Raw genomic sequence first — 23,031 nt, 5'->3', positions numbered from 1 at the left:
GATCCTGGAATAATCCCAGTTCCATTTAAAAACGTATAAAACCGCATAATGCTGGGGTTTAAAATAACCTCTGCCTTGTATCAATAGCACGATCAAACTGGTTGGGCTCAGACGGTTCTGCATTTATGCATGTTCCTAACGGTCTGGGACACTTGGTGCTGTTTTAACTCTAAATGGCAATTAAATTAAAGAGGACTGGTTGAAGGGGAAGTGCCCTCCACCAACTAGCTTGCTGTCTTTTTCAGAAAATAGGAGGGAGGTATGATGATGTATGCATTTACTTGTGAAAAATGCGATCAACTGCCTTCCATGACCTGTGACGGATACTGAGTGCTGGGGTGACGCGTTCTCATGAAGAGACAGAGACACCAAACAAATAATTCCACAGGCAAACGCAAAATTTCAGCTATGATAAGTGCTCCAGGGTAGAGCGGAGGATTTGGTGCTAAGAAAAAGGAGGGGGTGCTAAACTAGATCTACCATGACAGTCAGGAAGGCTTGACAGAGGAAGGAGACTGTGCTGTGATCTGAAGGGCAACTAGAAGTTAACTGGGGGAGAGGGGAAGAGGCCCCTGGCCCAGGGAATGGCGTATGCCCAGAGCCCTCAGCAAGCGCCAGAGGCCAGGACAGAAGCAGGAACAGCAGGAGTGGCCGGGCGCGGTCCCCAACATCAGCTTCACTTCTGCTCTCCCAGGAAAATCCCCATTTGCTCAAGGGGTCCGTTTTAGACCAGGAATCTGGGCTGGGGGCGGGGCTGACCTCACTCCCATCTCTTAGCAAGCACTGTTGCTGGCTTAAGTAAGTCATCGGTCCTGCTCACGTCATTACAGGAAATGCTCCATTACTCACTGGGTCCCACACTGTTTTCATTTAAATTCTGCTGCTTTGCTTCCTCTCCTGAGAGGCTGTGTCACCAGCTCAGGGCTGTCCCTTCACAGGTGCTCAGCCCGCTCAGTCAAAGCTGCATGGGAGTTACAAGAAGAAGCTTGGTTCTGGAGTTCTAGCCTTCTACCAGGGCAGGTCCAGTTGTTAAGCCCACAAGACACCTCTGGTTTGGCTGGTTTTGCCTCCTCCCCTCAGCCTCCTGTCTCCCTCAGCCCCTTGAAGAGGGGACTATGGTCCTAGGGAACTGGGCAAAGAGATGTCTAACTTTTAACTCTGATGTAACAGCGATAGAAGGCACCAGTGCCCAGCACCACTGTAAGCCACTGAATGTTGTAACAACGGTCTGATGAGGACGGAATGAATGACTGTGTCCACACTAGTGGTAAAGAATCCGCTTGCTGATGTGGGAGACACAGGAGACGCAGGTTCGATCCCTGAGTCAGGAAGATCCCCTGGAAAAGGAAATGGCAACCCACTCCAATATTCTTGCCTGGGAAATTCCATGGACAGAGGAGGCTGGGGGGCTACAGTCCATAGGGCTGCAACAGCTGGGCGTGACTAAGCAATGAGCATGCATGCATGCATTACAGTTAGGGAAGTTTTGGTCCGGGCTGGTTAAACAAGGTGCTTGCGATTCCACTGATAAGGGGACAGAGTTGACTTCTGAATCCAGGGTGGGTGATACTCAAACCTGGACATTCAGTCCCGTGTCTCCTGCATTGTAGACAGGTTCTTTACCACTGAGCCACCAGGGAAGCTCATAAGAGGTGCATAGAAATATAACTAATGTATTGATGCAATTGTTGACTATGCGTCTCTCTGGGCAGAATGAGCTCTGTGAAGGTACGAGCTGTTATGTCTTTGTCATCATTACATCCCTATATCCCATTAGATCCTGTGTGTGGCTCAAAACGGGTATTAAATAAATACCAAATTAATTGATGATGGAGACCACAGGGAGAGACCCACGCAGGATGCTGCCGTGTCGTGTTTCTGCCCATCCACCCCCTCGTGCAAGGCTGTGGAGTCACAGATTGCCATGAGTCGTCCTCTCCCTGCCCACACACCTCCTTGCTTCCCAGAGAAGCGTTCCAAATGGTGTTCTGCCAGCATCAACTGAATTCATACTCTTTGTTTGTGTTATGGTGGAGACTACGCAAGTTCTATCCATGTTTTTTGGAGAAAATCTCCTGAGTAGGGTTGCCAGATTTAGCAAATAACAGTGAGACCACAGGATGTCCTGTTAAATCTGAATTTCAGATCAACAAAGGACAATTTTTTTGCCTAAGGATGTCCCAAATATTGCCTGGGACATACTTATTTTTATACTAAAAAATTAGTTGCCGTTTATATGAAACTGAGTTGAACTGGGTACCTGTTATTTATCTGACAAACCTACCCGTGAAAGTCTAGTGTATTAGAATTGGAGGTTGCGTATCAGAGGATCTTACCTTCCTCCGCAGTAAGTTTTCATCTTCTTTTCACATTTGGGTGTGGAAGAGGGGAAGTGTTAGTAAGATGTAAACACTGTACCAAGAACCGAAAAACAATGAATGTGTGGCAGAAGCTTATGAATCCCGTGAGGTAGCTGCTGATATTTTACTGTCTAACCCACAGAGGAGGCACTGAGCAAACCAGAGTGGGGAAGGGAGCGTTTCTGGGTGTAGCAAAGACACTCTAAATCCACATCCTTTGCGTTCAATGTCTGCAGGATGTGTGACAACATTTTATGCTGAAGCATCATGTGTGGTTAAGCCAAGAGAAAAAAGATTCAGATTCAGCAAAGAAATGCTGACCTCCTTATTATTTATAACAATAAACGTATTCCATTGATTAACTCCAGGATTCTCCATTCTTTTACACTAAGAAAATCCTTTTTATAAGAAGGAAAATTGATCTATAAAGAAACGAACCTAGGAGTTAACCAGGATTGGTAGCCCTTATATTCTTTTAGAGCAAAACTAGAAGACAATGTTTTATCCTTGAATTTGCTTGGATGAGGTCTCCTTTTCGGTCCTGGGTCACAACGAACTCAAGGAGGAAGAATATCACAACTCCCAAAATCAGGCACCAAGGTTCACTGATAGACTCTGGCTGGTCTGTTTTAATGGCCCTTTTTTCCTATCTTTTTGGACGACCGAACAATCAATTGAAGAAAAGATGAACACTTTCCGAGGCAGGAAGGTAAAAGCCAACGAGGCCCACCAAACTGCTGTATAAATGAGAGTAAAGAATATCTGGGACTTGTCCCCTTAAATGACGTAAAACAAGAGACTGAATATGACTCAAGGCAAAACCTTTGGTCTGCTATACAGAACCCCAGGAAGGGTCACTTCCACATCACCCAGGAGTCCCAGAGTCCTCTCCTTTCCCCACAGGCACCTGAGGGGCAGGAAGCGAGACCAAGGTTTGGGGAAGCCCTGGGAATACGGAACTTGGGTGGTCCACTTGTGGGAGGGGAAGAGACTCTGGAACTTAGCATGAAATGAATGTCATGAGACATGCAGATCTGCCGGTGGTGGGCGGTCATACGCGTCGTAAACTTCCAAAGCTCCCTGCTCACAGGAGCTCCCTGTTCGGGAATTCTGCTAGACTCCTTTGCCCCAGTCTCTGACCCCTTCCACCAGCAGTTACCAAATCGTCTACTGCATCCGGTAGAACCGCCTTTTAATTTCCCCTCCCCCACTGCAGAATCTCTCATCCGCCCCTTCTCTCTTTGCAGAACAAAATAACTCTGTAGGGAAATCAAAGGGTGGCTCCATAATAGTTTGTTTATGCAAATATAGATTCAGCCAGGAGAGCTTTCTGTGGAGCTTTGATTTGCATACACAGTCCAGGGACTCTCATACCCAGCTGGGGATGTTTTTAAAATAAGTTCATTCAACTTAGTGGAGAATGGTGGACATTTCGAGCACCTTTAGAAGCATGCTGGCCCAAGTCAGGGGTCCTTTTAATTGATGATGGTTTTAGACAAATACTGGCTATTTCTTAGACACGAGAAGAATAAAATCTCTGAAACTGACTTCTCTGTTGTCTTTGCTTGTCAAGAACGTGGAGGCAGAGTTTGTTCCGCCTTCATTCATTGTTTTGCGGTGCCTGGGCTTCCGTTTGGGTTCAGTATAAGTTTAGTTAATACAGGGAAGAGATGGAGCAGAGCACAAGGCGATAAAATCTTGAGGTTAGAAAAGTGTTTCCCAAAGTGCAGAAAGCAGACCATTGGTGGGATGAGAGATGGCTTTGGGTTGAGCCAAGATACGATATTAAATAATATTAATACCGTGAAAATACTCATCCTTTTTCAATTCTCATCTTTGTAAGACAATTCAGAAGGAAATCTCAGTCTGGTTTTGGTAGAGAAATCTTTAACATTTCTCTACCGTTGGCTAAGTGCCTTTCCATAAAGCTAGAAAGGCCAACAGTTCAGAGCTTAACATGAGCCAGGTAGCTAGAAGGTAATATCTTTTTTATTGCTTATATAATGGTACCTTCTTCTTATGAAAAGTGATTCTGCTTTACAAGTGTGATGTAATGTCAAGTTTCTTTTCAAGATAACCTTAAATAAGGAGTAAGTCAATTTCAATATAGAAATATTTAATAAATATGAAAGTCTTTCAGTCGTGTCTGACTCTTTGCAACCCCATAGACTATATGTCCATGGAATTCTCCAGGCTAGAACACTGGAGTGGGTAGCCATTCCCTTCTTCAGGGGATCTTCCCAACCCAAGGATCAAACCCAGGTCTCCCACATTGCAGGTGGATTCTTTACCAGCTGAGCCACCAGGGAAGCCCCAAGTAAATAGTGATATATCTCAAAAATGATGGAGCAGGTACGCAAACATTCAACATTTGGGAAACACTGGGTTAGAAGAATCTTAGAACCCTGGTCCACACTAGTAATCTGAGACATTTAAAACTATGAGGACTTAAAAAAAATCACTGAAAATTGTCTCACATAATATTTAATTTCCCTCTAATGAGACCCACCACCCAAGGCTCTTTCTTCACTGAAGAGGAGCTGGGTGGACACAGGATGTGCAGGTAAGCCACAGAATGAAGACCAGGGTTCTGTTTTTTTCCCTCCTAGTTTAACGAGATACAGACCTTATGCCTAAAGAATTTTCTGAAGGCGAGTCCTAGCCTGGGGCTATGCAGGTGCTTTTTCTTGGCGCCTTTAGCCTGGACCTCGGATGTCTTCTGCCCGGCTTGTCCATCAGAGACACTTTCTCCCTTAGACGCCTTTCGGGCAACAGCAGTCACAGCTCAGAACTTTGTTTTTAAACAAAATCCATTTTTCTCTTTTGTTTTAAAGTGCGGTACTCCTGGTTGTCAATTATCTACTGATACATCACCCTCATCTTCCAATCACAAGGAATCATGTGAACACTCTGTCAAACTCTCAGACATGGTTAAAGAGCATTGTCACCGTCTATTTTTGTTACACGTTGATTTTCAACACGGTAACCTATTTAAATGACCCAGATTAGCACAACTCTATCTGCTAAAGACAATGACAAGATTTTTAAGCTTTGTCTATAGGTCATGAAATAACCAGGTGAAAAAACTTTAAAAATGAAGAAGAGAATGCAGTCCCTACTGGATGGCTTTAAATATCTACATGCTATTGTCATGTGAAAAAAAATATATATATATATATCCCTGAAGGTAAGCAACTTATTTTTGCATCCTGGACTCAAGGCAAATCCTGCCACTGAGTGGCCTTCATTCTCAAACTGATCTCCCCTTTTTTGGTATTAGAAACCTCAGGGGAACAGTATTATCCACAAAGATTCAACTGACTTCTAGATGGGCAGATCTCCTAGGCAAAAGATGTTTCTAGAATGAGCCAGTCCTCTGAGCCAAAATGAGACAAAATTGGGACTAAAATAGCCCAGCTACAATTATTCAGAATTGCTGACTCAAGTCACAAATGCTGGGGGATTTTGAGTGTGCTAAAAATTGCCCAGGGCCAAATGAGAAGATGGACAAAGGTTTCAAAGGCATAAATCTAAGAACTTCAGTAGAAAACATGTCCAGGAGGCAAGCGTGAGAATCAGGTTGGAAAGTCTGTTTGTGGGTGTCACAAGCAACCTACATTCACAAAACCCTCTTTTGAGATCCATTTGCCTCAGTAATGAACCCAGCCCTCTCTGGGCAGAAGCATGAGATTTTTATCTCTAGGTACTTTCTGCTGGGACCACATTCTAGGTGAGGCAGGAGCAGCTGATGAGAGGGAGGGCCCCAGGTCACTCAGAAAGCCACATGTCACACCCACACACCTTACTGTTTCAAACAATGCAAGATGCAGAACCCAAAGAGAAACCCGTGGACCCAACCATTCACTGAACTTGACCCTAGCAGCCTTGTAGCAAATAAATAACTTTATAGGAAAATGCACGTAGATGCCTCAGATACATCTTTTTTTTTCCAATGGAAAAGAAAATTCTAGAGGAACCAATCAATACAAGGCAAATGTAATCCTGGTGTTCAATCTGTCCTGCAGGGATTAGGGAAATAGGGATCACCTACATTTGAATAGAACTCCCTGGGTTTAGCAGGCATGGTCACACATTCACTCCTGGGGGTGGGGAGATAGAAGTTTTATTGCCTCGGCTTTACTGATGTGGAAATTTGGGTTCAGACAGGTTAGGATCACACAGCCTTCAAGTAGCAGGACTGTGGCTTGAACACAGGTCTTCTGAGACAAATTCTAGGATCTTTTTCATAGCTCAGCCCCTTCAAATATGGGAAGCAGATGGACCAAGTTGGCCAAGCCGTTTGTTTGGTCCCAGTGGCTTTCAAAGCACTTTCAGTCACCAAAAGGAGGACAGAAGACACCTCTCTGTCACCAGGGTCAGTTATCCTCGTGATTCCCGGGAAATTCAAACCATGTGTCCTACTGAAGAAAACCGGCTCTGTCCAGTGTAAAGGGAAAACATCTCTAGAAGGTCGCCGTTGCAGACAAAATGTACTTTGAGAGGAACCAGCTGAATTTCTAGGATGACAGTGAAAAAGGGCACGCTCTCCAGGGCATCCTAACCCCTCCATTTGGCAAATGTCAACTCGTGGCTGTTTCGTGCCACCAAGCAATTGCCATGGCAGTAGAGATTATTTTTTTTTCAAATGACATGAAAAACCAAGCAGGACATAGGTTTTGAAAACCAAAAGCCCAGAGGCTTACATCTGCTTTAAATTGAGTCCCACCGCTTTCTCACTTCCAGCGGCTTTTACTCTATTCCCTGGGTCTCTCCACACACGACGAAAAAGTCTAAGATGCTATATAATTATTAGTAGTCTGTTCTAATTCTGTGCAAGAAACTGGTTTTTGTGACATTATTTAGCCACAATTGGCACATATTTCAAGTTTTCCACCAAAATTTTCATTCAAATACCATTAACATAAATGGAACATTTTAAGGACGACCTAACGGCAGTATTAAATTGCTAAATATGTATATATGTATCTACACACACACACAAAATTCAAAAAACAAAGAGGACAGAAACCCAAATCCAGTTCCACACACAAACCCAAATATAAACACACTTCAGGCTACCTACCGTGTCTTCTGGATCTTTTTTAGTTTCGGCTTTGTGAGGCGAAACCTTAAAAGTTTGAAAAAAACAGATGTTACAAACCACAGCTCTTTAGGGTGATTTTATTTATTTATTTTCTCTCTCTCTCTCTCTTTCCTTTCTTTTTTTGGCCTTGCTGCAGAATCATAGTTCCCCAACCAGGTACTGAACCCAGGGGCCCACAGTGAAAGCATCAAGTCCTAAACGCTGGGCCCCCAGGGAAGTCCTTATTTCATATTTTTCTTTAACACAGTCCAGTTTACTCTACAGGTAAGGAATATAATAAGAAATCCTGTTAATGCCTAGGTATAGAAAAGTTAATGAAGTTAATATTTTATAGTGAAATGCATCAGATCTTATACATTCACCCAGAGCTTGACTGCATTCAAGTGTGTCTCCTGGAAGGCCAGACTTTCCAGCAAGGCTCCCACTGATCCAAACAAACATACAGCCCTTTGGTGTTTGTCGCACACTCTGTTAATTTTTTTCTGTTTTATCTTTCAAAGCTGGTCTTTGTCTTTGGAAATAGCCCAAATGCTTGAAGCTCTCTGTTGAATTATGCATGCACTCACTCAGCCCTTTGCTGAGTGTCTGGCACGTGCCAAGCTGTGGGTCCTGAAGAGTCAGAGATGAGCAAGCAATGGAAGACGTGGGTCCCTGCCTCAACCCGATGAGAGCTTTAGACGGAACAAGATAGAAAGTGACTCCTACAGTTCGATTTGCCATTTGAGTGGCAAAAACGCTTTGACAGGTCAGCAACTCAGGGAAGTTTTTTCCAATTATTTTTATAGTCAATGACCATAAGACACCAACTGCGGTAGAGTTCCATGACCACATGGCTCACGTGTACTGAAAGCAAAAGGAGAGGGGCAGCCGAGGATGAGATGGCTAAATAGCATCACTGACTCCACGGAGGTGAATCTGAGCAAACCCCAGGAGACAGTGAAGGACAGGGAGCCTGGCACCCTGCAGTCCACGGGGCCGCATGTAAGTTGGACACGACTTCGCCGCTGAACAACAGCGTGGCTATGGTTTGGTCACCTGCCATGCTTCTCACAGTTGCCAGCAGTGAAGGCTCCTTTGCTGAAAGTCAACTCCCTTACGAAACACCTTTCCCTGTTCTCCAGGGTCCGGCTACACCAAGATGACACCCCGTTTAGAGCAGTGCCATTCAAGCCCGTCATTCTTAGAGCTAGCAAAACTTTCTCAAATAAGACTTAGGAATAGAGTAGAAAAGGAGTTGAAATTACTTACCAGGGTTTTAAAGAAGCTCATGATGGAACTGTTCTCTGCCTGGGCGTCCTCCTTTGCAATCTCCAGTTGCTCAGGGTCCCCGGGGACAGAGCAGCTCACAGTTGGGACTTCCTGTCCAGCCTTTCCCTTGCCGTCAACTAAGTCCTAGGATTGAGACAGAGTTTTCACGGTTGCAACTTGTTGAATGTGGACTCTCAAAGCAATATTTTTGCTTCCCGCCTCTTTCTCCCTTACCCACTAATTCCAGCCATACTTCTTCTGCCCACGGGGATGCAGAACAATCAGGGGCTTATGAGAGTCACTCTTTCCTTCCCCGCCCCCTCTTCCAACAGAATCAGCATCTGCAGTCAGTCGGAGGGACACTGTCCGGAGCCAGAGGCGAGCAAACACGGCAGGGCGCGTCCCAAACAAAACCCCTTTTCTCCCAGCTCTGCAGAAAGGCTGTGCAGGACGCCAGTGCCCTGTGCTCCCCCGGTCTGATTGTGGGAGATCCTTCTATGCGGTTTCCCACCGTCCCCATGGTGGTGGATTGTATCAACTAAGAAACGCACTGATGTTTTAGAATCATAATTCCGACTTCAGGATCTGGGAGTTTGTTGGTGAAAAGCTGGGGCACAGGGATGGACGTCCTCTTCTAACCCACCCAGGATGGCAGGATGCTTGCCAAAGCGGCCTTTTTTGTTTTCTTCACTCCCACGACCTTGGGCCAAGCCAGGTTACTTCCAACCCATGCATTCTGCAGGCTTGGGCTCAAGTTTCATCCTTCGCTGAAGTCTCTCTGGGTCACAGCACCCACAGGACCTGTTCCCTTCTTTGGGTTTCTAGATCACCTCCCCATGCCGAATCACTTGGCATAGAGGTTAGCCTAGTGCCAAGGACCAAGCCAGAAGAGTCTGCATCAGAAATGGGGCTTTCTTTGGAACTTCCCTGGTGGCCCAGTGGTTAAGACTCAGCACTTCCAACACAGGGGGCGTGGGTTCGATTCCCGGTTGGGGAACTAAGATCCCACATGCTGCATGGCATGGCCAAAGAAAGAATGGGGCTGCTTTTTTTTGAACAGCTATGAAAATATATAAACACTTTTTGGTGAATATTTTAAAAGGTAATAATAATGTGTGTATTCCACAGAGTTTTCCTCAGTTCCAGAGCTCTCTCTAAATGGAGCAGAGCTTTTTGTGAAATGCCTCTGAAAGAGCTGGAACTTCATAAAACCCAACTCAGATCAGAGCCACAGCTCTAAGTTCTCAGCTTTTCTAGTTCATCCCAGGCAGAAGGAGTTTTACCTGGGGAGAGATGTCCCTTTAAACAGGTTCTAATATAACTTCTTGTTCATGCTGTGTGCTGTGCTCTGCTAAGTCCCTTCAGTCGTGTCCGACTCTTTGAGACCCCACGGACTGTAGCCCGCCAGGCTCCTCTGTCCATGGAATTCTCCAGGCAAAAATGCTAGAGTGGGTTGCCATGCCCTCCTCCAGGGGATCTTCCTGACCAGGGATTGAACCTGGGTCTCTTACATCTCCTGCATTGGCAGGGGGGTTATTTACCATTAGTGCCACCTGGGAAGCCCTTTCCTGTTCATATTCGAAGTCTAATATGAGTTGAATTTTTTGATAATTTCAAGGTGTAATTCGGATCCAGGTTGTGAAGTAGGTTGATAAAGAGGATGGTTGAAAATTTTGTGTCTAGCGGATGAGTGGCTTCGCAGATGCTAGTGGTGAGGAACCCACCTGCCAATGCAGGAGATGTGGGTTCAATCCCTGGGTCAGGAAGATCCCCTGGAAAAGGTAATGGCAACCCACTCCAGTATTCGTGCCTCGGAAAACCCATGGACAGGGAGCCTGGCGAGCTACAGTCCATGGGGTCTCAAAGAGGCGAACACGACTGAAGCACCGTGGCGCTTAGCGTGTGGTGCGCCCGTGTGGGCGATGATCTGATTTTAGGTGGTGCATACACATGGACACATACAGATGCATGAAGTTATTCTTTAGGAGTGTTTGTTTGGAAAGATACTTCTTTGGTACAATGAACAGTTTTGCTTGGGTACAGTTGAGTAGAAAAACTTTAGATGAAATATTAAATCAAAAAAGTTACATAAATCATCAAACAGGTGTGTGTAAGATGAGCCAGCATGGATGTGATACCAGCACTAAATCTAATGAAGTGCCCCACCAGGGCTGCTGGAGCTGATCCTTGGAGAGAGCTGCTTATTTCCACCTACTCACTCATTCACCTTCGTTCAGTAACGTGGTGGGGGAATCCTGAGCACTTGCAAACTGTAGAGCAGCCCCACGGTGTGAGTGCCGCCTGGAGCCAGCCTGCCCAGGCTCTGCCCTCTTCTCCGTTCACACCCCTGCCTTTTCGTGTTCCCTGATGTCTGTGTCTAGAGTGTTCATGGGCCGAAAGAGCAGCACCTGCCTCTGAGGGTCGCTGGGGTGTCAGTGGGATGGTCCGTCCAAAGGGTTTAGCACGTCTGTAGCACACAGTGTCGTTTTGCTGTTTAGTTGCCAAGTCGTGTCTGACTCTTCGTGACCCCACGGACGCAACCCGCCAGGCTCCCCTGTCCTCCACTATTGCTCAAACGCATGTCCATCGAGTCGGTGATGCCATCCAACCATCTCATCCTCTGTCGTCCCCTTCTCCTCCTGCCCTCAATCTTTCCCAGCATCAGGGTTTTCTCAAATAAGTCAATTCTTGGCATCAGGTGGCCAAAGTATTGGAGTGTCAGCTTCAACATCAGTCTTCCTGATGAACACTCAGGACTGATTTCCTTTAGGATGGACTGGCTGGATCTCCCTGCAGTCCAAGGGGCTCTCAAGAATGTTCTCCAAAACCACAGTTTGAAAGCATCAAGCACACAGCAAACAGTCAATAAACACTGTTGCTGTTGTCATCACTGTTAGGTTACTGAGCCTCATCTTGAGCCTGGTGAGACTGACAAAGTTGAACCAGAGACGTTCCTGTCTCGAAGTGCTTCCAGTCTCACTGTGGATAAAGGCTGGCAAAGAAGAAGAACTTGGGTACAAGGAAACACGAGTCCCACGAACCCACTTAGCTGCCGTGCAGAATCCGCTGGGCAGCATTTTACACCAGCGTTAACACCCAGACACTCCCTGAACCAATCTGATCGAATGTCTGGAGGTGAGGCTCAGGCATCATCATTCTTAGAGCCTCTGGGTGATTCCAGTGTGTGTCAAGGATGAGAATAGCTGAGCTAGAGGGACGAGGAAGGGTTGAAGATGGAGCAGCATCTGCCCTCGGCCCTGGAGCCTGAGCTGCGGGTGGACACGTGGGGTGGGGAGGGCTGGGGTGGAGAGGAGTTTCAGACGGCAGGAAGGACATGAAAGGAAAGGATGAGGTGGGAACCCAGGTGGGAAGGGCTTCAGGGGCAGGTTATTCAGTTCGACTGAGATCCAGGGGGCAAGACAGGCTTCCCAGGCAGCTCAATGGTAAAGAACCCGCCTGCAATGCAGGAGACCCCAGTTCAATTCCTGGGCTGGGAAGATCTGCTGGAAAAAGGATAGGCTACCCACTCCAGTATTCTGGCCTGGAGAATTCTATACAGTCCCTGGGGCTGCAAAGAGGCGGACTCGACTGAGCGACTTTCACTTTCTTTCTCTGGTGGTCCAGTGGTTAAGAATCCACCTGCTGAACAGAAGGTACGGGTTTGACTGCTGGTCCAGGAAGACCCCACGCGCCACAAACACTGAGCCTGTGTGCCAGAGCCCCGCGCTCGGCGACAAGAGAAGCCGCTGCAGTGAGGAGCCCGGGAACCAGAACTAGAGGCGCCCCCGCTCGCCACAACTAGAGGAGGCCTGCACGCAGCAGTGAAGACCCCGAGCGGCAGGAATAAAATAAATGAACAAAAAGTTTAAAAAGACTAAAAAGTTTATACAAGCATTACGGAGAGGGCTGAAAAAGTGGGAATGAAGAACCACTCAAAAGTCCGCACAGTCCTAGAACAAGGAAGCAGCGTGTCATAGTAACATGTGGGATTCACCTGTGGACCACGTGATGGGTGTTCTGCAGCCATACGTTCTTTGAGGAATGTGGATGAGAAGGAAAAATGTCCATGGTAATATCATTATAATGATAATGATCAACCTTTATATGTCAAGCCCAATGCTAAGCTAGTTAAAAAGATCTCATTTAGTTCTTATAACGATTTGTCACGCCATTTTTACTGATAAATAAATTGATTCATGAAAAGAATAAATAACTTGCCTTTGATCTTAGACTAAAGCTAGGATTTGACCCTAGGCCCAAATGATTTCAGCAGCAAAAAGCTTTTAAGTACACTGCCTCACACCTCCCTTCCTTCAGGGGTTTACCCAAATATCAACTTTGTACAAAGAGTTACCCTGTTTTAATTTCCCTTGTCTCTGTTCCTCTTCCCTGCTATTCTCCCCACATTTGTCATCATTCACATATAACACAGGTTCGATCCCTGGGTCTGGGAAGATCCCCTGGAGTAGGAAATGGCAACCCACTCCAGTGTTCTTGCCTGGGAAATCTCCCGGACAGAGGAGCCTGGCGGGATGGAGTCCATGGGGTCACAAAGAGTCAGGCACGACTGAGCACACAGAAGAACCACATGTAACACATTTCGACCAAAGACATATGCGAGTTTAGTGTGTGATACAGGTTTTTTATATTAAAGGGCTTTTTATATTGAAGACGTAGGGACAGGGGTGGCCATCTAAAAAGTTAACACAGCACCATAATACTGTGTGTGTGTGTTAGTTGCTCAGTCATGTTCGACTCTTTGCGACCCCGTGGACTGAGGCCACCAGGCTCCTTTGTCCGTGGGATTCTCCAGGCAAGAATACTGGAGTGGGTTGCCAGTTCCTTCTCCAGTGCCATAATCCTACTCCGGGGAAAATCTAAATGGATAAACACACTAGTAGAGCACTCAGGAAACGCTTCCATAATTTTGGATTGACAGAGCTTTTGTAACTTTGACTGAAACTCCAGAAGTCGTGAAAGGAATGGTCGAAAGTCAGAAAGTCTGAATGTTTGAAGACGTTCTGTGAGGAGGCTGGGGTGAGAAGCAGGCGCCCTCGTGTTTTACTGAGTGAAGTAGCTTCAGGCCCGACGGAGGGAGGGTCGGAATTCCGGCACTACCAACTAAACTTAAACACACGCATATTCTTTCAAGGAGTCCCTGGTGGCCCAGTGGTTAAGAATCCGTCTTGCAATGCAGGGGATGTGGGTCGATCCCTGATTGGGGAACTTGAGATCCCAAACACTGTGGAGCAACTAAACTCCTTGAGCGGAAACCAGCGAGGCCGAGCCCCGTGATGCAGACCCTGCGTGCTGCAGCCAAGCGGATGGCGGGTGAAGGGCACCATAGAAGCATACATGCCTTCACCAGCGACTCCGCTCTCAAGAGTTGAGTTCACGTAAGTGTGAAATAACAAATGCACAAGCTTACTTACTACAGTGAGGTCATAGCAAATGCTGGGAAACATGCCAAACGTCATTAATAAAGTCCTGGGTAAATAACTCATGGTACATCCATTCACTGGAAAACTGTGTGTTCCAGATTTGGACGCTGTACAGATAAAGACAGTACTGTCAGCTGGGGAAAGAAAGCAAGGGCCAGAACACAGTGCATAGTAGATTAGCATTTGAGTAAACAAGAAGGAGCGTGAGTTTATGCTTGTCTTCTGCTTGCATATGCTCAGGAAAGATTCATTTAAAAATACAGTGATTATCTGGTGGGAGCAGAATTGCTAGACAAGTACGCCGTTTAATAATTTCGTATTTTGAGTCATGTGATCGCATTCTGTATTAAAAATTAAAATGAAAACAAAATGTGTGGCTTCCCTGCTGGCTCAGTGGTGAAGAGTGCGCCTGCAGGGGACGCAGTTTCGACTCCGGTCTGAGAAGATCCCACACCCGAGAAGCAGCTAAGGCCGTGGGCTCCAACTACCGAGCCGGCGCTCCGGAGCCGGGAGCCACAGGACTGAGCCCGCGCGTCCTGGAGCCCCGCTGCACAGCAACGGAGACCCAGCACGAACAAACCGAACAAACACGACAGAATGGGACGACTGACGCCAGATCCACAGAAGCCGTCCAGAGAGCCAACGGCCCGCGGGGGACGGCGATCCGGCCCGCGGCCACCAGCGTGTGGCCTGTGCCTGGACTACTGGGTTATTTGTAGGAGCTTTGTCCTTAACTACAAATACATCTTCGCTATTTTCATCAGGCCTCCGGATCATTCTGAGCAAACAGAAATTTCAGACAGAAACACAGGCACTCTCCAGGAACTACCTGGAAACTTCTTTTTAAGCAAACAGGTGTGCATGGGGTCAGCGTGTTTTTCATCTGTGCGGAAGAGGCCTATATATATTCTTTCCCTTTCAGTCGGCTTCAAAGGGCAGACAGATTGAAACAGTAGTTACCGGACCACAATTTGTCATGTTGAAAAACCGTGCTGCCTTATCATACCTTGATTGTCTATGATCAAACCCACATGGGGCTTCTGGCACCTTCCTCCCACTGTAAATTGTCAGCTGGGTTCCTTCTCCCTCAAAGCAAGGTCTGCATTGTCCAAGTGAGAATATACGTGAAGGCAGGATGATCAAGGCTAAAAAAAAGCCTCGCCTGGAACTACTTGTAATGAACATCTACCTCATCTAGAGGTCCCCACCGATCGGGCAGCACTGGGTTCATTGTGAGTTTTTGTACCAAGAATCACGGTCCAACACGCAGCTTAACACGGGAAGATTTGTCTAAGCAATGTCGACTGGTACAGAAACCCATTACCCGACTCTCTTCCATCTGTTAGAAATTCGAGCCACATGCTGTCTGGGATAAAAGGGAGAGCTCCGCTTCCTCTCCCACGCGGCTGCCCCAGACGCACAAGGCCATCACCGGCTCAGCAACAGCGGGCTCCAGACGAACGCCCAGGCCTCGCTGTTCTCCCTCCAGCAGCACACCGCCTGCACACGCCCACCGTCACACCCACGGTGAAAAATGGGATCCGTGCACACTCAAAGCTAAACACGCATCCTTCAGTTTTCTTAGAAGGGCAAGAAATCAATCAAATAAGCAGGAAGGGATTCCAAGACCAAAGTCTACTAAAAATGTTCAGTGGAAATTTAACATTTCTGAAGTAATTTGGGAATTTTTCTTTAACACCTCGTTTTACTACAAAGCTCAAAACCACCGAAGGAGGATCTATCCCCGGAGTTTATTTTGTATTTTTACTTTTTTTCCTCTATTCTAAGATTTATTTATATGTGTATTTTTGGCTGCTCTGGGCAAGCTTTCTCCGGTTTTGTGGAGCAGGGCTTCTCACTGCAGTGGCTTCTCTTGCTGCAGAGCTCAGGCTCCAGCGTGGCCGGGCTTCAGTAACTGTGGCCCCCAGGCTTACTTGCTCTGAGGCATGTGCCATCTTCCTGGACCAGGGCTCAAACCTGTGTCCCCTGTATTCTGGATTCTCAACCACCGGACTACCAGGGAAGCCCTTTACCACTATTCTCGCCCAGTTCACATCAACGGATAGAAATGCATTCACATCTTTTAAGCTCATGGCAAAAATAAGGAAAGAAATAGAACAACCGTAAAATACAGTTACGAAAGGACTTGGAAAACTGCCCATCCGCAGCGTTTTCTCTTTCCAAAACACACATTGGCTGTGCGTTTTAAAAGCCAGTATTATTTCTGAACAAGAAATTGCCACGCAACCTCTGGATTGCACAGTTCCAGAATGACTGTAAGTGAAAATAACCCCTGTTAAACCTCTGGTTACTGCTGCAGTTTCTAATACAGCTCAGGACGGCGCAAGCTCCATAGCGCCGTCTAGTGGAGGAACTGGGAAACTACCTAGATTGCAATATTTTCCTTATACATAGGCAGTACTCCGTGCTTGCTTCATGCATAAAAAAGAGAAAATTTACATGAGCACAGAATAAAAGTATTAACTGCACCCATTATCCCATGACAGCAAATAACTACTGCCAACAATCTGCAGTTTTGCATTTCAAGTCCCTCTTTGGGTAGAAGGATGAATGTACATGTGGACAGGCAAGGCAAACGTTTATCCTAAAGGGATAAATACACTACAAAGTATACACTACTTTGAAACTTGATTTTCTTATTTAATGTTATGTTATAGCTATCTTCACAATCAATAATTCTATTTCTATGTCATCTTGTTCATGATCCCCAGTGTAAGGGTATACCAGAGTCAGTGCAAAGTCTAACTAGATCTTTTAGATCTTCCCAACTTGCAAAACTAAGACCAACCCAGACAGCGTATTAAAAAGCAGAGACATTACTTTGCTGACAAAGGTCTGTCTTGTCAAGGCTATGGTTTCTCCAGTGATCATGTATGGATGTGAGAGTTGGACTATAAAGAAAGCTGAGCTTTGATGCTTTTGAACTGTGGTGTTGGAGAGGACTCTTGAGAGTCCCTTGGACTGCAAGGAGATCCAACCAGTCCATCCTAAAGTCCTGGGTGTTCACTGGAAGGACTGATGCTGAAGCTGAAACTCCAATACTTTGGCCACATGACAAGTATTGGCCAAATACTGACTCACTGGAAAAGACCCTGATACTGGGAAAGATTGATGGCAAGAGGAGAAGGGGATGACAGAGGATGAGATGGTTGGATGGAATCACTGACTCAATAGACATGGGTTTGAGTAAACTCTGGGAGATGGTGATGGACAGGGAGGCCTGGCGTGCTGCAGTCCATGGGGTCACAAAGAGTGGGACATGACTGAGTGACTGAACTGAACTTTTCTCTTACAAATAATGTGGGACTTCAAAAAACACAAAACCTTATGGATAAATGTTACACATTTTCTCAATAAATTCCCAGATGTCATATCGTCCTTTCAAATTTCGTAAGACTTAAAAATTGTGTACTGCCAGAGTGCCACAGTTGAAATAAACTTCCTAGTGAGCCAAGTAGTTGATTAAGAAATTACCAGACACTTCAGAGGGCAATAAAATAACATAAAAATATTGAAGTGTAAAATCTAGATTAAAAAAACCTCACATTGGTAACTTTAAAAAGTTTATGTATTTGTAAAATGTATTTAGGACTTAGTTGCAGCACACGTGACCTTCGCCGTGTCTCGTAGGGTCTTTGTTGCTGTACTCAGGCCCTCCAGGATGGCATGTGGGCTTAGCTGCTCTGCAGCATCGGATGTGGGATCTTAGTTCCCCAACCAGGGACTGAGCCTCTGTCCCCTGTACTGGAAGGCAGGTTCTTAACCGCTGGACCACCAGGGAAGCTCCTGAAATCTAGACTTTTCATCGTCTTCTGGCGTGTTTTCTAGGTGGGAGAATCTTCATGACACAGATCTAAAAATGCTCCACTGACCCATTTTCTCTTTTTTTTTGGAAGGAAAGAGGCAACCCTGTTCATTTTAGCTGCTTAACCTGATTGAATCAAGCCAGGTTGGACCAATTATCCCGTATGATATACTTTATTACAAATCACAAGCTCACCACCTGTTTTAATACTCTGTAGACATAACCTCAGGTTATTAATAGCTCATCTTATACCTTTGGCAGCAGCAGTGTAACACAGCACCTTGACATGATACAGCCTCGTTAGCCCACGGTATTGACCGAGGCAGAGATGTTAGATTTATGAGATTAAACAAACCAGCTGTCCATGTTAGTCATAGGTGGAAGGTGGAAAGAAATCTATCAGAGAAAGCAATTCACACTTTCTTCCTATAAATAAGGGTTTTCCATTTTCTCTCTCAGCAACTCCTCCACTTGAGGGGTAAGTGAATTTTTCAACTTGATTTCCGATGGCAAGTGAAATGCGGGTAGAGAATTAAGCAATAAAACGTTCTTTCCTTGCTTCTTTTTCTGGCAGCAGTAATTACTTTGGGGATATTCCTAAGGACACAGGAGTTGGCATATCCTTAAATAAAGTCCACTATGTATGATATAAAATTGAAAAATACGATTACAGTGGGTAAAGAGTGGGCACAGAGTAATTCCAGGTCATGTCGGGCAAAAAAGAATCTGTGGAAGGCGCTTCTGTCCTGTGATTAGTTCCAACATGGACAACCCCGAGGCTGATAACGATATTTTACATTTATTAGAGAGAAAAAAGATCCAACATTAAAAAAAAAAAACTTTAAAATACAAAAGCAGATAACCCATAGCCTGGAACAAGTTCGTCATCTGTTTAACCAACACTTCCCGAAAGTGAGAAAACGGTTTTGAATGCTGCAAAATTAGGCTGCATATTTTCTAAGAATTGTTTGGACTTATTCAGGAAAAGAAAAATGACATCTTTTTTCCTGAATTTTTGCATTAGACCGAATCTTTCCTGACCCCACCCTCTATCCAATCCTAATTACCAGCTTCCTCTCTCCTCTGCTTTCTATCTCAAAACTCTGTTTATTTCATTCGTGACCCTTTTCATACACTGGAACTGCTTATTTTCTTGGTTATTGGTCTTCTCCTTCATGGATCATAGCCTTGACAGCATAAAAAGCAGAGACATCACTTTGCCAACAAAGGTCTGTACTGTCAAAGCTATGGTTTTTCCAGTAGTCATGTACAGATATGAGAGTTGGACCATAAAGAAAGCTGAGCGCCGAAGAATTGGTGCTTTTGAATTTGGTGCTGGAGAAGACGCTTGAGAGTCCCTTGGACTGCAAGGAGATCAAACCAGTCAATCCTAAAGGAAATGAACCCTGAATATTCATTGGAAGGATTGATGCTGCAGCTGAAGCTCCAATTCTTTGGCCACCTAATGCGAAGAGGAGACTCACTGGAAAAGACCCTGATGCTGGGAAAGATTGGGGGCAAAAGGAGAAGAGGGCAGCAGAGGATGAGATGGCTGGATGGCATCATTAACTTAATGGACATGAATCTGAGTAAACTCTGGGAGATGGTGATGGACAGGGAGGCCTGGTGTGCTGAGGTCCATGGGGTTGTAAAGAGTCGGATACGACTGAGCGACTGAACAACAACAAAATTGTTGATCTTTATGCTATAATGAAAGCTCGCACGGGGTATAACATTCTGTTCATCCTAAAATCATTCCTGGCACAAAGAAAGCACTCAGATGTTTGATGAATGAATAAACGAAAAGTACTGATCCTTCCGATTCACTGTTCAACACCTGCTTACGAACTGACCCTAAGGCTGGATTTATTATTAGCCTACATTGCTTCAAATTGTCTTACAGGCTACGAAGGATGAAAAATGGTCTCTGTTGGGGATTTTTTCTGTACTCCCAACTCTGACATGAGAACAGAGCAGCGCAAAGAGCAGCTCAGGAGCTGCGCTCTGGGGGCCGACGGGGGAGGCGGGTGCGCGGGCAAACTGGAGGAGCGCCCCTCCGGAGGGCAGGCACAGTGCATACCCGACCGCCGAGGAACGTTCCTACTTTCAGAAACACGCGAAATAGGGATTCTACTGAAATCTCACACTTCAAAACTGCGGTCAACTTTGTCAATTGCAAAATGTTATCAATGGACTAAAATATTATTATAAAACACTGTATATGCCAAATGGGCTTCCCTGGTGGCTCAGACAGTGAAGAATCTGCCTGCAATGCAGGAGACCTGGGTTCCATCCCTGGGTCTCGAAGGTCCCCTGGAGAAGAGAAGGGCTACCACTCCAGTATTCTGGCCTGGAGAATTCCGTGGACAGAGGTCAAATAAAACCTGTGTGCAGCTTCATACATCCCATGAGAGCCCATTTTTCAACTTTGGTCTATGTGCCTAGCTCAGCATCTTCTAGAAGAACCATTCCTTGGGAGATATACCCAACTGGCTGGACAAATGATCGCTCTATGCAGACTGAAGCCTGAGAAACACTCAGATAAACAAAGCAGAGCAGGGGTGCCTGCTGAGGACTTCTCAGAGCCTTTAGTGGCCGATGTCCACTGCGAACCTTCTCGAGAGAGGACAGACCAACTGCTATTTCCCAAAACTGTTTGATGCTGGTACTCTATTTCCAGGCTGATCCCACTGAACGGATGAGTCTACAGAACATCAGTTTGGGAAATGCTAGCTTCAGGAATTTAAACAAGATATAAGATGTTTCTAAAAGTCCGAAATGTTCCCTCTTTTTGAGCTCATGTACACAGTGGTCAACCACGTAGCTGACAGACCGGAATCCGCCACTTTCCAGCCGTGTGATCTCAGCCAAGTTGTTTCACGCCTCTGAGTGCTGTTCTGTGTTAGTCAGTCAGTTGCCTCTGGCTCTTCTGAGTTAGTAAATGCTCACCGAATCAGGGCTGCTCTGATAGCCTTGAAGAAGAGAATAAGACTGGATAATGCCAAAGGGTAAGCAAACTCAAAACGTAGTTTGCAAGTTCATTGCAAAATACAATTCAATTAATATTCAACCATGGGGATTAGCACCATAACATGTTAAAGACTGAATGAAAATATCAAATAAATAGGAGAGATATATGATTCTGCAGTTTGTTAAAGCATCTGTAGCATACATATTGCTCCCCTAGTGGCTCAGTTCAGTTCAGTCGCTCAGTCATGTCTGACTCTTTGTGATCCCATGGACTGCAGCACACCAGGCCTCCCTGTCCATCACCAACTCCCGGAGCTTGCTCAAACTCATGTCCATTGCATTGGTGATGCCATCCAGCCATCTCATCCTCTGTGGTCCCCTTCTCCTCCTGCCCCCAATCCCTCCCAGCATCAGGGTCTTTTCCAATGAGTTAGCTCTTTGCATCAGGTGGCCAAAGTATTGGAGCTTCAGCTTCAGCACAGTTCTTCCAACGAATAGTCAGGATGGATTTCCTTTAGGATGGACTGGTGGATCTCCTGCAGTCCAGGGGACTCGGTGGCTCAGTGGTAAAGAATCTGCCTGCCAATGCCTGGGATGTTGATTCAGTCCCTGGGTTGGAGAAGGAAATGGCAGCCGGCTCCAGTACTCTTGCCTGGGAAATCCCAAGGACAGAAGGGCCTGGAGGATCACAGTCACAAAAGAGTCGGACATGACTCAGCAACTAAATACAACAACAACACAGCATATAAATGTTTTGAAACCATTTTTCTTGAAGGTTGTGTTCAGCAGAGCTATCATGAGATTACAGCAACATCCTCTAACACGCTTTGAGAAATTGGAACATGATGGGTACCGTCTTTATCCTTGTCAGATTCATCTAAGGAACATTACTGCCTGCCGAGGTGTGCCAGGCAGGACCACCTGCAGACACCAAGTTGCATAGGGAGCAGTCACACCCTTCAGGATCACTGTCTCCCTGTGTGAAAAGGACGATGGTGATAGAAGAGTCCTTCCAACTTCAGATTGTGACTATGTGGGGAATGGAACACAGGTCAGTGGGTCAAAACCAGCATTGTTGCTGTGTAATTACTAAATTGTGTCTGAGTCTTTGCAACCCCATGGACTGTGGCCCGCCAGGCTCCTGTGTCCACGGATTCCCCAGGAAAGAAAACTGGAGTGGGTTGCCTGGCCCTCCTCCAGGGGATCTTCCTGACCCAGGGATGGAACCTGCATCTCCTGCATTGGCAGGTGGATTCCTTACTGCTGAGACACCAGGGAAGCCCAAAATTAGCATTAAAAACTATCAAATGAAATAGGCTAGAAAGAGTAGAAAATACCAGCCCATGCTACTTGCTGTAAGAATGGCACTTTCTGTGGATTCTTCATCTCATCCATCTTTTTCTGTGGGTCACAGTCAAGTTAAAGAGCCAGTGCAACGAGTGTATTTAAATAAATGACCGTCGGGAGATACTGCAGCATCTCATCCACTTAGTGAGTTTCTGACATGATGTTGGATAGAAAATAATGTATCTGCTTTCTACCTGTGGCTTATCACCTTTGCTGGCAGAGCCTGCTTTCTGTTGAAGGAACTTTCCACCCTTCCCCCACCTTGCACCTCCAACCAAACATGTGACTCAGCTCCTCCAATGGGTAAATTTTAGGAAACTCGTCTTTCATCTGGTAGGACATTATGACTCTACACACTGCTTAGAACTATGGCAGCCTTCTTAAAACCACAAAACCAGTATTTTATAGCAACTGTAAATGGAGTATAACCTTTAAAAATTGTGAATCACTGCGTTGTATGCCTGAAAGTGATAGGATATTGTACATTAACTATACCACAAAGAAAGAAAACGAACACCCACAAGGGATCAAGCCTGTGAACCAAGTTGATACCCAGAGGGTGCTGAAGACAGATGCTTCCTGGGGCCATGAAGATGCTCAACTGGACGGAACCCTTCACTTCTCGAATTCTTATTTATTTTGTACAAGAAATGTACATTTTCCACATGAACTAAGCTACTGTTGAGTCCGCAGTTTTATTTTTATTTTTTTTAATTGCAGCCAAAGTTACCCTAG

General features: G+C 45.7%; 1 protein-coding gene across 14 annotated transcripts in view; it reads right to left on the bottom strand.

Moving 5' to 3' along the window:
- BCAS1 (breast carcinoma amplified sequence 1) overlaps positions 1–23,031 on the bottom strand; it is a 99,499-nt gene that overhangs the window by 36,187 nt on the left and 40,281 nt on the right. For 9 of the 14 annotated variants that reach the window (XM_027558223.1, XM_027558225.1, XM_027558226.1 and 6 more), the window contains exons 5-7: positions 8,713–8,856; positions 7,444–7,488; positions 4,987–5,121 (exon numbers count right to left, since the gene is read on the bottom strand). In XM_027558223.1, coding sequence (XP_027414024.1) covers positions 4,987–5,121; positions 7,444–7,488; positions 8,713–8,856 — 324 coding nt within the window. The remainder of the gene's footprint in view (positions 1–4,986; positions 5,122–7,443; positions 7,489–8,712; positions 8,857–23,031) is intronic. The other 5 variants (XM_027558227.1, XM_027558231.1, XM_027558230.1 and 2 more) reach the window with 1 other exon arrangement.

The sequence above is a fragment of the Bos indicus x Bos taurus genome, chromosome 13 (genome assembly GCF_003369695.1).
Source record: "Bos indicus x Bos taurus breed Angus x Brahman F1 hybrid chromosome 13, Bos_hybrid_MaternalHap_v2.0, whole genome shotgun sequence".
Classification (NCBI taxonomy): domain Eukaryota; kingdom Metazoa; phylum Chordata; class Mammalia; order Artiodactyla; family Bovidae; genus Bos; species Bos indicus x Bos taurus.
Note: the sequence above shows the minus strand (reverse complement) of the source record. Positions and strands in the feature narration are given on the sequence as shown.